The following is a 14,376-nucleotide window of genomic DNA, read 5'->3' on the forward strand; positions in this document are numbered from 1 at the left end:
GCAGAAAACAATTAATAATCGCAACAAGCAAGAATTATCCCAAAAATATTAATCGTTTTTATATAATTCAAAAAATTCTTAAAAAAGTCGTAAAAATGCCGAAAAAAATAATAGCACCACTAACCCTTTTCGAGTGAAAATCTATATTTTTCGCAGATTTGAATATCTTCAAAAGCACTAATTGATGAGATTTGTTGGTTATATATCTATTTTGATTAAAAAATTTTCAGAATTTGTGAAAATTTTCAAAAAAAATGGGTCGTGAAGAGCATTACACCACCGAACAACCCAATCTCATCAAAAAGTTGATTTCGGCTCAAAATTTTCACAGGAAAGTTGGTCATTTGATGGGTTGTTCAAATAAAATGATCCACAATGCATTATTCCATAAAAAAAATTGATGAAAAGCGCAGATTGCGCTGAGTTCTGACCCAAAATCATGTCACTCGTCTCATTTACGAGAGTAAAAGGATCCTTTTAAGCCGGCTACTCAACTGAAAAAGGACCTAAACATATCAGCAATGGACCAAACAGTATGGAAATATTTAAGACATCACGATTTGAACACTTTCCGTTCAAGAAAAGTACCATATTTGAATATAAAACACATTTCCAAACGGATGCCGTTTGCAAAAAATCAGTCTCATACTAATACACTTGATCCTCCATGTTTAAGGGTTTTTTTTGTATATCTAGGACCGAATTCTAAGTTCTGTGGATGTCTCACGTAGGACCGCGATCCTTTTCCACTAAAAATTAGCATCTTACTTTCATTATTCAAAAGCATGTTTCTCCATTCCTGCGTAGACCAATTTTTGTGTTTCCCTTGCAAACGGCATCCGTTTGGAAATGTGTTTTATATTCAAATATGGTACTTTTCTTGAACGGAAAGTGTTCAAATCGTGATGTCTTAAATATTTCCATACTGTTTGGTCCATTGCTGATATGTTTAGGTCCTTTTTCAGTTGAGTAGCCGGCTTAAAAGGATCCTTTTACTCTCGTAAATGAGACGAGTGACATGATTTTGGGTCAGAACTCAGCGCAATCTGCGCTTTTCATCAATTTTTTTTATGGAATAATGCATTGTGGATCATTTTATTTGAACAACCCATCAAATGACCAACTTTCCTGTGAAAATTTTGAGCCGAAATCAACTTTTTGATGAGATTGGGTTGTTCGGTGGTGTAATGCTCTTCACGACCCATTTTTTTTGAAAATTTTCACAAATTCTGAAAATTTTTTAATCAAAATAGATATATAACCAACAAATCTCATCAATTAGTGCTTTTGAAGATATTCAAATCTGCGAAAAATATAGATTTTCACTCGAAAAGGGTTAGTGGTGCTATTATTTTTTTCGGCATTTTTACGACTTTTTTGAGAATTTTTTGAATTATATAAAAACGATTAATATTTTTGGGATAATTCTTGCTTGTTGCGATTATTAATTGTTTTCTGCTTATATACAAGAAAAAATTAGATCAATACATTGATAAATGCACCTAGGAGAACTTCTTAAACTTTGCGTTTGCAAGTGGTGCTATTTTATTTTTCGCAACTGTATATGCGGGTTGACCTCCCAAGTGCGCCCATAGGGGGCGTGGCAAACCGCAAAAGTGTATATCTCTTACAGTCTAATAACTAGAAGCTTCAAATTTAGATAGTTAAGTTACTTGTAGCCTCCTCTATCGATACCCCAAAAATAATTTTTACGCCTCTTTAGGGGCGTGGCATATCGAAAAATAAACTTTCACATTTTTTGAGCGTAAGAATTCAAATTTTGCTCCTATTAAGAACTGGCCAAAAATGAGGAATCTACGGCCACTAGGGGCGTGGCAATCGGCATTTATAGTGCCAATTTTGCGGCATTTATATGCGTCAGCCATCTATTTATGTATTTGTACACATAAATAGGTTTAATAGGCATTGATAACACGGAAGGAAACATTTTTATAAAATTAATAAAATATAAAGCAGCTAAAATAACAAAAATTTGCAATTTAAAAAAAAATTTTCGCGGTATTTGAACTCGCACCCAAGCCAAATAGCAAGTTGGTCGAAATAACTAAAATAAAGATCGCCGGCGCTGCAGCCTACAGCCCCACCGCATCGTTTCGAACAACAGTAGTTAAAAGAAAATCACATTATTGTTATGACGCCATATAGCAAAGAAAATCCAGTGTAGCGGCTGGAAATTCAAAAACAATGCAAACACAAATCAATCGCAACTGAGATTCTTAGAATATGCTAGAGTACATACATGTGTACATACATACATACAGACATACAAATGAGCGCGTGTATAAGGTTGGAATGCTTGATTCTATACGTACAGAATTAGATATATACATATGTATGTATTTGCGTATATGAATTTGACGGTTATTTAAGACGAAACAAATTTAAACTTATAAAATTATTCGACTAAGAAAATGGAAAGTATTAAGTGCCATTCATTCAAGCTCGCACCTTCACAATAAAATATCTATTTTAAAAATAACGAAAAATGTAAGAAAAAACAAGTAAGAAGACTCTAGTCGAGACTGCTCGACTAGGAAATACCCTGAACCCTCTAATCTGATATTCTAATCAGTCTGCACTTCTTTTCGACACACATACATACACACGCATGTATTAGAAGCGACTGCGCTTGGGCTGCGCTGTAGTGTGGGCAACATTATTAGAATTTATTTGTTAAATAATTTAATTTCTAGACGTACACTCTTAATGAAACTTTCAAGGTGTAGTCATATGGTGAAAATAAATGTACAAAGCACTAGTACTTGAAATACGCCTTCTACAAAGGTGATGGTGAAAAGGTGGATATAGGGGTGGGGGGTAAATTACAACAAAAATCGAAATTATATAAAATACATATAAGTCTACATTTAAAATTTGGAAGCTTTAGCTCTAAAGGTGTAGGAGATATAATTAAATAACTAGCTTTCGATAAGCTTTTTAATCGATAATAAAATATCGGGAGAAGTTATCGATATATAGAGAAAAACTTGATATGCGCGTGGTATACACGGACCTAGGAAAAAAAATTTCACGTCTCTAGCTCTTATATTTTCTGAGATCGACGCGTTCATACATACGGACGGACGGACGGACGGACGGACTGACGGACAGACAGACGGACAGGGCCAAATCGACTTCGCTCGTCGCCCTGATCAAGAATATATACTTTTTAGGGTCTGCCACGCCTCCTTCTGCCTGTTACATACTTTTAACAAAACCATTATACCCTGATTTCCCATTTTCAATGGGTTCAGGGTATAACAAGTAAGACAGCTCTAGTCGAGACTGCTCGACTACGAGATCCCCTGAACCTTTGGAGCAATAGATATTTCAATCATTTTTCGCGTCTTTCAGCTTACACAAGAAACACGCACACACACACGCACGTACGCACACACAGGCATACATACACACACACGCATACAGACACACATACACACACACACACGCATACACACCCACACGCACATACACACACATACACACACATACACAAACATTTACATACATATACACACACAAATATAAACACGCATGGGCGGCAGTGAGCGCTTACTTTGTGGCCGTACGATCTTCATGAAACTTTCAGATTATGATTATAACATGGATATGCATGTAATTGCCAAAGCACAAGTCTCTACTATTTGAACTACGCTTTTTACAAAAGTGAGGGTGAGGGGTTGAATTTAAGGGTGGGGGGGTAAATTTAAAAAAAAACCGAAATTGTATAAATTGCATATAAACATACATTACAAATTTGGAGACTCTAGCAATAAAGGTGTAGAAGATATAATTTTATAACTGGTTTTCGATAAGGTTTTTTATCGATAAAAAAAAAAGATCGGGAGGAGTTATCGATTTTTAATGATAAACTTGATATGCGCGCTGTAATTACAGACATTTGGAAAAAAATTTGAAGTCTCTAGCTCTTATATCTTCTGATATCGACGCGTTCATACATACGGACAGACAGACGGACAGGGCCAAATCAACTCAGCTCGTCACCCTGATCAAGAATATATATACTTTGTGGGGTCTGCCACGCCTCCTTCTCCCTGTTACATACATTTCAACAAAACCATTATACCCTGATTTCCCATTGAAAATGGGTTCAGGGTATAAAAAGAAAACATCGAAGAGGTTTCGAACCTCCCCTACTCTAACATAACTTGCGTCGCCCTTAGCACCCGCGCCACTGCTTTGCTTGATCAGCCGGTTGCTAAAATAGAATAGCTTAATAAGAGAGCGTCATCAAGCTAGGTACACACGATGCAAACAATTTGCAGCAAGTTGATTGCTGCAATCAAAATTTGCACGTTTGAACACGAGTGCAAACATTTTGCTGCAAACAAAAAATTTGCAATAACTGTTTGCGGCAACTTTTTTTGTTTGTCGTCTGAATACAGAATTTTTGCCGTTAGCTTGGTTGCGTCAGTTCCTTGCTTGTTTGCATGTGCTGTTTGCTTTCAGCCGCAATATTGCAGCAAGCAAAGCAAAATGTGGGATCGCGAGAAATCGATTGAATTAATTGAATTATACGAGAATTTTTGAGTTTTATGGGATGTTTCGTCAGAAGACTTTAAAAATAAGTATAAACAAGTAAGAAAGCTCTAGTCGAGACTGCTCGACTACGAGATCCCCTGAACCCTTGGAGCAATAGATATTTCAATCATTTTTCGCGTCTTTTAGCTTACACAAGAAACACGCACACACACACGCACGTACGCACACACAGGCATACATACACACACACGCATACAGACACACATACACACACACGCATACACACACAAACGCATACACACACACACATACATACACACATACACAAACACATACACACACATACACAAACATTTACATACATATACACACACAAGCATAAACACGCATGGGCGGCAGTGAGCGCTTACTATGAGAACTTAATTGCTTAATAACTTTTTTTATGGACGGACGATCTTCATGAAACTTTCAGATTATGATTATAACATAGATATGCATGTAATTGCCAAAGCAGAAGTCTCTAGTATTTGAAATACGAAATACAAAAGTGAGGGTGAGGGGGTGAATTTAGAGGTGGGGGGTAAATTTTAACAAAAACCGAAATTGTATAAATTGCATATAAACATACATTAAAAATTTGGAGACTCTAGCAATAAAGGTGTAAAAGATATAATTTTATAACTGGTTTTCGATAAGGTTTTTTATCGATAAAAAAGATCGGGATGAGTTATCGATTTTTAATGATAAACTTGATATGCGCGCTGTAATTACGGACATTTTAAAAAAATTTTGAAGTCTCTAGCTCATATATCTTCTGAAATCGACGCGTTCATACATACGGACAGACAGACAGACGGACAGGGCCAAATCAACTCAGCTCGTCACCCTGATCAAGAATATATATACTTTGTGGGGTCTGCCACGCCTCCTTCTCTCTGTTACATACATTTCAACAAAACCATTATACCCTGATTTCCCATTGAAAATGGGTTCAGGGTATAAAAAAAGAAAACTTGACGAACCGGACAAAAATGCAATTGACTTAGAAATTGATAAATATTATGCGACACGCTATAATTCAAACTTATCAATCTTAAATTTTTGGCAAGTGGTGGCCAAAAATATTTGATGTATTCCGGTATTCTCCTCTTCTGGAAAAATTTTAAATGAAAGGCGAACAAGGCTATCAAGCGCAAATCTTGATATGCTCCTTTTCTTATATAAAAACATGTAATATTTCTGTAAATAATATTGTAATTTTTAAGAATCAAATTTTTATTTTTGAGAAAAAAAAAAAATTATTGTAATTTTTGAGAATTAAATTTTTTGTAATTGTTTAGGGCGGGCGGGTTGGGCGCGGGTATGAAATTTTTTTTGCTTCCGGGTACGGATAAAATTTTGAAATTCTGACCGTGGGCCGGGTGCAAAAAAGTCGGCCCGTGCCCACCTCTAGTTCAGAGTATAAAAACAATTACAACGACAGATATAAAAGAGCTAGATTTGAAAGAACAAAATTCATCTTCACATATATACGAATATATATATGTATATATACCATATTTTATTTAATAAAATAAAGTTTTAAAATGCATCATAATTGTTTCAACTTTCATAACATTGTTAAACTTTCGTTTCCAGTATGTCGTTAATATTATATTACGATATATTGTTACAACACAGATTATTACTTACAGGTTTAGACATTAGCTCCGCCCATGGTTTTGGAACATGGGAACTGCTGGCTGCTGGAAACACTCCCATCAACTGTTCTAAGGGATTAAACTAAAATATCGTAAATTATACATTAGTAAAGAAAATAAATACATATATTCTTTGCATTTTTTATAATTTATATATATATGTAAGTATTTTCTTTTTATACCCTGAACCCATTTTCAATGGGAAATCAGGGTATAATGGTTTTGTTAAAATGTATGTAACACGCAGAAGGAGGCGTGGCAGACCCCACAAAGTATATATATTCTTGATCAGGGCGACGAGCTAAGCCGATTTGGCCCTGTCCGCCTGTCTGTCTGTCTGTCCGTCCGCCCGTCTGTCCATCTGCTCGTATGCTTGAATTTTTTGTAATGTCCGTATGTACAGTGCGGATATCGAGTTTATTACCAAAAATCGATAACTCATCCCGTTATTTTTTTATCGATAATAAACCTTATCGAAAATCAGTTATAAAAGCATATCTCCTACATCTTTAAAGCTAGAGTCTCAAAATTTACTCATATAATTTACTTATATGCATTTAATACAAATTCGATTTTTGTTAAAATTTACCCCCCACCCCTATATCCACCCCCTCACCATCACATTGTAAAAGGCGCATTTCAAGAACTAGACTCTTGTGCTTTGGCAAATACATGCATACACTGCGCGTCATTAGGTTAGCGCCTCTTAATATTTTTTTTTTTTTGTGTTATACTACATCTATTTCTCTTTAAAATAAAAAAAAAAAAAAAACAAGTAAGAAAGTTCTAGTCGAGACTGCTCGAGTACGAGATCCCCTGAACCCTTGGAGTAATAGCTATTTCAATAATTTTTCGCGTCTTTCAGCTTACACAAGAAACACACACACACACACACACACACACACACACACACGCACGCACACACACTTTTTGTGGACGTACGATCTTCATGAAACTTTCAGATTATGATTATAACATGGATATGCATGTAATTGCCAAAGCACAAGTCTCTAGTATTTGAAATACGCTTTTTACAAAAGTGTGGGTGAGGGGGTGAATTTAGAGGTGGGGGGTAAATTTTTAACAAAAATCGAAATTGTATAAATTGCATATAAGCATACATTAAAAATTTGGAGACTCTAGCAATAAAGGTGTAGAAGATATAATTTTATAACTGGTTTTCGATAAGGTTTTTTATCGATAAAAAAGATCGGGATGAGTTATCGATTTTTAATGATAAACTTGATATGCGCGCTGTAATTACGGACATTTAAAAAAAATTGAAGTCTCTAGCTCTTATATCTTCTGAAATCGACGCGTTCATACATACGGACAGACGGACGGACGAACAGACGGACAGGGCCAAATCAACTCAGCTCGTCGCCCTGATCAAGAATATATATACTTTGTGGGGTCTGCTACGCCTCCTTCTGCCTGTTACATACATTTCAACAAAACCATTATACCCTGATTTCCCATTGAAAATGGGTTCAGGGTATAACAATGGCAACTGTAGCAATAGGGAATAATGTTTAATATTTATACTCATTCACGAAAGTGAATCAGTATATTGGTTTTGTGCAATGTCCGTCTTGCTGTCCGTCCGTCTGTCCGTCTGTCCGTCCGTCCGTCTGTCCGTCTGTCCGTATGAACGCAATCTATTTCGGCGCTATCGAAGCTAGAGACTTGAAATTTGGAGCACATACTCGTGTATATCTCCGATTTATAAAGTGTTAAAATTTTCCCGATCCGCCCACTAGGGGCGTGGCAAATCGGAAAATGCATTTTCCGATATACCAGAAATCATGTTAGTTAAAGAGCTAGAAAACTGAAATTTGGTATGTAGGTCCGCGCCGACCATCCAAGATCACAAGCTATGGCGGATATATCTCCGCCCATTAGGGGCGTGGCAAATCGGATAAAACTGTATCTCCTAAAGTTATAAACCTAGAATGCTGAAATTTTGCACGTAAGCTGATGTTTTGATTCTATGAAGATGGGTAAAAAATTATATATCTACGCCCACTAGGGGCGTGGCAAATCGGACCTGAAGATATTGTGATTTTTCGAATTCTGGTATATTTTAGGCACTATTGATGCTAGAGATCTGAAATTTGGTATATATACGCGGGTTGATCGCCCAAGTCCAACGAGCTATGGTAGATATATGTCCGCCCATAGGGGGCGTGGCAAACCGCAAAAATTTATATCTCCTAAAGCATAATAGCTAGAAGCTTCAAATTTGGATAGTTGAGTTACTGGTAGCCTCCTCTATCGATTCTCCAAAAAATAATTTTTACGTCTCTTTAGGGGCGTGGCATATCGAAAAATACCCTGTAAGCATTCAAACTTTGCAGTTAGGGTACTGTTATCTCGTTCTAGAAACTAACCAAAAATTAGGTGTCTACGCCCAGTAGGGGCGTGGCAAATTGGAAAAGCCTCTATATTATACAGTATTAGAGTGAAACTTAGCTATAGTTGATGGGATGTGAATGAGTATTCCGCAGTCGGTAACGCCCGACTGCAACGTTCTTACTTGTTTTTTTTTTGTAAAATGTACAAAAACAAATAAGAACGTTGCAGTCGGGCGTTACCGATTACGGAATACTCTTTCACATCCCATTAGTAGCTAAGTTTCGCTCTAATACTGTAGAAAATGCAGTTATTCCAGATTTGCCACGCCCCTACTGGGCGTAGACACCACATTTTTGGTCAGTTCTTAGAACGAGATAACGGTACTCTAACTGCAAAGTTTAAATGGTTACCCTCAAAAAATGTGAAAATTACAGGGTATTTTTCGATATGCCACGCACCTAACGAGGCGTACAAATTATTTTTGGGTCATCCATAGAGGAGGTTACTAGTAAATTAACTATCTAAATTTGAAGCTTCTAGCTATTATACTTTAGGAGATATAAACACATACCCGACAAAACTTTTTTGTCTTGGTCAGCCCGAGTATATATACAAAATTTGAGGTATCTGGCATCAATAGTGTCCAAAATATAGCAGAATTAAAAAAATCACTATATCTTCAGGTCCGATTTGCCACGCCCCTAATGGGCGTAGACATGAATTTTTTTAGACTTTATAGAATCATAACATTAGCTGATGTGCAAAATTTCAGCGCTCTAGCTATAAAACTCTTGGAGATACAGTTTTATCCGATTTGCCACGCCCGTAGATTGGGCTGAAAAAACAAAATCAATTTTTCGATTATTTTCGATTAAAAGGCTATCGGATGAGTTATCGAAAAAATAAAGCAAACTCGTACATGCATACACGAGTATGCATGCCAAATTTCAGCTCTCTAGCTTCTGATAACTTCGACGCTTTCATACGGACGGACGGACAGGGCTATATCAACTTAGCGTCGCGCTGATCAAGAATATATATACTTTGTGGGGTCTGCCACGCCTCCTTCTACCCGTTACGTACTTTTTCACAAAACCATTATACCCTGATTTCCCATTTTCAATGGGTTCAGGGTATAATAAAACATAACGGATTTTCACTCGCGCTTTTTATACCCTGAACCCATTGAAAATGGGAAATCCTTTTTCGCTTCAACAGTTTATAACAATATAATATACTTCAGTTCAATCTCCACTTGAAAACAAGATAGCTCTAGTAAGAGGGAAATTGGAGCCGGTATTCAAAATACAATCTAAGCCCAAGTTCTATGAAATATACATGAATCTAATGTACTAGCTCCAAAGACTTAGATCGATTTTGTCATTGGGCGTAGTTATATCAGCCATGTCGAATTGATATTGGGCTATCCAAAATGGCAACGAAATAGTTTGCATTCCTACGGACAGAGGCACGGACAGCAAAACGGACATTTCAGTTTTACACATATACACCAGCAAAAGTACAGCAGAAGCTGTATACATAGAAAATAAAATAAAGAAGTAAATGATCCCTTTAACCCTTCGAGATATTTCAATAATTCTGTGTTTCTTTAATGCTTACACAAAACCCAATACATGCACATACAGGCATACGCACTTACTATGGGAATGGAAACTTTCAGGTCGTGATAATAATATTAAAATGCATGCTTTTACCAAAGCATATGTGTATTTGAAATACGCCTTTAAGAAATTTAAGGGTGAGGGTGAATTATAACAAGTATGAGTGCTCTAGTCGGGACTGCTCGACTATGAGATACCCTGAGATACCCCTATACCATGTGTATAGTATTTGAAAAACGCTTTTAAAAAATTCAAGGGTGAGGGTGAATTTTAACAAAGAAGTAAGAGCGCTCTAGTTGGGGCTGCTCGACTAGGAGATACCCTGAACCCTCCAAGCTGATATTCATTCTGTACTTCTTTATACACACATGCACACATACATACACATACACAGGCACGCACTCTTCTAATTGCACAGTAAAAGCGAATAATTGCTCTTGTAGTGGGAAAATCTTCATAAACGGAGTATTTCAGACACATTTAAGCTCTTTCAGGATAATGGCCCTAAGCTTAAGGCCACAAAATCGAGTCCTGTCTACTTTTCAGTTACCCAAAACTTTTGAAAACACCTCCCCAACCCCCAGACCTGACCTCTATAAAAAAAAATTGTGGAGCCAGGTAGTCTGCCGAATTTACAAAACATCGATATCTTCAATATCTTACCTAAAGACATGGCTACAGGAAGAGTGGGCCAAAATCGGATCCAAGGACACAACAAAAATTATAACCACTTTACAAATACATCTAAGAGACACTCTAAAATATAATGGATATCATACCAAATGTTAAATGTGAACCATTTTTAATAGAACATTTCCGTTCTGCTGATAAGAATATAAGTTATCGTGTAAAGCTTTCTAAATCCAAAGTTACATTCTATACAGAGGCTAAAGAGCTATCACTCGAAGCTTTGTTCCCACAAAGCTATTCTCAGTTGATATAACTCGAAGCTTTGTTCTATTCTCAGCTGATAGCACAAACGTCATATATCCATGGGGTTGCTGACGTGGCGTCCGATTATTGGCGGAAATGCAAAAGCTTTATGATGGGCAAGCTTTATCTCTTGGAGCAGATCGCGTGGCCGGCAGTATCAAAAAGAACTCACCTAAGAGCAACACGCACAAGCTGTTGCTAATAGCTATTAATTAGAATAAAGTCGAGCTTATACAAATCTTTTGTGGATCGCTAAATAAAGCCTCCACACTACAAAATAAAATAACTTATATGCAAGCATCGAATTTTTGCATGGCATAAGATATGCGCATGGGCTAGATAACTTTATTCCTAATCACTGACTCAATGAAATGGGACCAATATTTGTGTATCCTAAATGATCATTTCTTTCTTATCAACGATTGTCATATCGGAAAATAATTTTGGCTATTTGCCATTTGATAGCTCGGGTGATACTTTGTTAAGAATATTTGTATTCCTCCTTTGATCTGGCTCCCTATAAAGCCATAATTAAATGGAAAAGACTACTTCAACAGTCTATTGAAACGCAAATTAACAATATACATAGTTGAAGAAAACTTGTGGAAACTTTCATTTAATAAGGCATATATCCTGATATTTTGCAATATTTTCTGGATTCAGGTCCGCGACCTGACCAAAATTTTACTGAAGGCTAAAGAAATATTCATTTGATTAAATTTGTCTCCATTTCTTTTTTTTTTCGTCAAATTCCGACTTGTGTATTATATGGGGTCTGTGATGGTTTCTTCTATCTGTAACGTACATTTTCACTAAAACGCTATACCCTGATATCTATTTTCAAATGTCATATCTTCTGAAACTGACATGATACATAACGGACGTATAGACTCAGTTCGTCGCTCTGCTCAAGGATACATATAGTTTAACGGGTCCTCTACGCCTGCGTGTTATATACATTGAACAAAATCATTACACTATAATTTCGCATTTCAATAGGTTCAGGGTATACAACAATAGACGTCGGTATCCGAAACTGTATAAACTTGTACTGCATAATTTTCAGTTTGAAAGTATTGACAAATTTTATACAAAGATTCGTTCAAGGTATAAAATCGTAATTATATTTTTTTAACTTTAGCTGAATGTCTCACCGGTTTTGTTCCTTTTTCGAATATAGTTGATAGTCCTTGAATATTAACAAAGTCCGAAGCAAATGGAGCATAATGGTAAGGAAAATACCAATTCCAAGAAGCACATCCTTGATAATAATATTTTAGAACCCAGCACAGTCCTCTAACATATTGTAGTGCAACAGCATATCGAAATTGAAGGTTATCGGGTGATACGTCAAATTTGGACTCGTAATATCTGTTCTTAAAACCATCTTCCCACAGTCGCACTTCATCATGGTCTTCTTCGTCATCATCCAAATTTGCTGCTGTACTGGAACGCTTTGACCCCATTCTTACGGACGCTGCTTCCTGTTTATAGTTTGTTATAATTTGAGCTTTAGCGGCTGGTCCAACTGCCGACGGTCCAAAGACAGATTGTTCTAATGCTTTAAAGTTATTATTTTCCCTCTTTTGCCTCGCCTTGAACTGCTGTTCTCTGCGTTGTCTGTCCTTGAATATTTGATCCTCAACATTTCCTAAGTCTGTCATGATTAATTGCACCCTATCCAAATTAACTTCACCTGAATCTGTCAAATATCCTTTTGTCTTATAAACACATTTTTTGTACAGCTCAACCAGTCGATCAACTGCCCCTTCACGAATTTCTAAGCTAGGTAAATGAGGTAGAAAATCGTTTCCGACAAAAAAGCACATGAATACCCAGTCATCTAGAACTCTTTCAAAATCATAGCTGAACGGCAAATTGGGCATTTGCAATGTTTTTTTAAGATATTCTCTAAGCACGCTTAATCGAACAAATATAAATTTGACTTCTGCTCCAATGGGAATATCTGGTGTAAAATTACAGTTACTTGAGCCAACTGCACTAAGGCCAACACATTTGTCCATTTCGTGGCCAAATTGATTACAAACGTCACAAGGTCGTGGCTTATTTGGAAGAAATTCTTCGCGAATTATAGTAAAGTTTGGTTCGTGTGTTGCAAGCCCAAGCATTATAAGATCTGCATCAGCACCACAAAGAACGTGATGGGTGTTAGGATCATGATCAGGTTGTGCACGTTGTTTCCGAATATAGTCCATGATTTTGTGCTCTCCTTCGCCAGGAACATTTGCGTCAGATAAAATAACTTGTATTCGTTTCCATGCTGGATTGGTATTAATGCGATGATGTATATAATAATGTAAGCATTTACTTAGTCGATCCATAAAAGGTGTTCCTGGAGTTATGCAATTTGAGTCGAAGTGTTCGCCTTTTTCTTTTTCCGGTGGAAGTTTGCAGCCTAATTACAAAATTAAAAATACAGATAATATTATATGTAGTACGAAAAACTCTAGTTTAGACTGCTCGACAGCAAGGTCCCCTAAACCCGTACCTTGTAAATTCTTTGGTCCGCATAAGATGCATTAAAAAAACTGTCTAACATCGTATATTAAACGAAAATTTGTATTCAACACGAATTGGCTTGTGATGGACGATTTGCAAACATATGTATCTCATAACTCAGGTATAAAATACCGAAACAAAAAAGAACTGGACCGAAAAAAAAAGTGTGTTCATTTACAAATTTGTTGAGCTTTCTTCATCACGTAAAGCCCTCTTTATCACATTATTCATTACAGGGCCTACAATAAATTTCTTTGTCACCATTTCACCGATATAATTCTAGGTATTTTTGTTTGTATATGTATGTGTACATATACGGATGTACATACATATGTATGTATATACATTTAATATTCTCACCTCGTGTTAACAGTTCATTTCGAATGCGTTCAATTTCTATCCTCTTTTCAATTGTTTCTTTTGCAGCGCGAAATCTTCGGGATCTCTGTTGATTCATTTTTGCCCTAGGAGCTACTCCATCGATGGCCATATATAATAATTTTCTCGGTCGAACAATACCAAAAAGTCTATCAATACATTCAAATATAGCCACCATCATTTCTTCTTCATTTTTAGGCGCTGGTTTGTCTTCAGGATGCGTGCAAGGATGTATTATTCCGTTCATATCAAGATATAAATTATCGAACTCTACGCCATTAGGATTGGGTAAAGTTGGATCTTCATAAATAGTCTTGCCTGTTTCCGCATCTGTTTTCTAAAAT

The 14,376-nt window shown here is 36.4% G+C and overlaps 1 protein-coding gene across 4 annotated transcripts in view; it reads right to left on the minus strand.

Moving 5' to 3' along the window:
- Rat1 (5'-3' exoribonuclease 2 Rat1) overlaps positions 1–14,376 on the minus strand; it is a 42,910-nt gene that overhangs the window by 28,335 nt on the left and 199 nt on the right. For 2 of the 4 annotated variants that reach the window (XM_089461905.1, XM_089461904.1), the window contains exons 2-4: positions 14,015–14,369; positions 12,289–13,550; positions 6,217–6,306 (exon numbers count right to left, since the gene is read on the minus strand). In XM_089461905.1, the coding sequence (XP_089318031.1) occupies positions 6,217–6,306; positions 12,289–13,550; positions 14,015–14,279 (1,617 nt within the window). In that variant the 5' untranslated portion in view covers positions 14,280–14,369. Of the gene's footprint in view, positions 1–6,216; positions 6,307–12,288; positions 13,551–13,643; positions 13,883–14,014; positions 14,370–14,376 lie in introns of those variants that run through there. The other 2 variants (XM_089461906.1, XM_089461907.1) reach the window with 2 other exon arrangements.

This window comes from Drosophila arizonae, chromosome 2 (genome assembly GCF_054131065.1).
Source record: "Drosophila arizonae isolate 15081-1271.41 chromosome 2, UAZ_ARI_1.0, whole genome shotgun sequence".
Classification (NCBI taxonomy): Eukaryota; Metazoa; Arthropoda; class Insecta; order Diptera; family Drosophilidae; genus Drosophila; species Drosophila arizonae.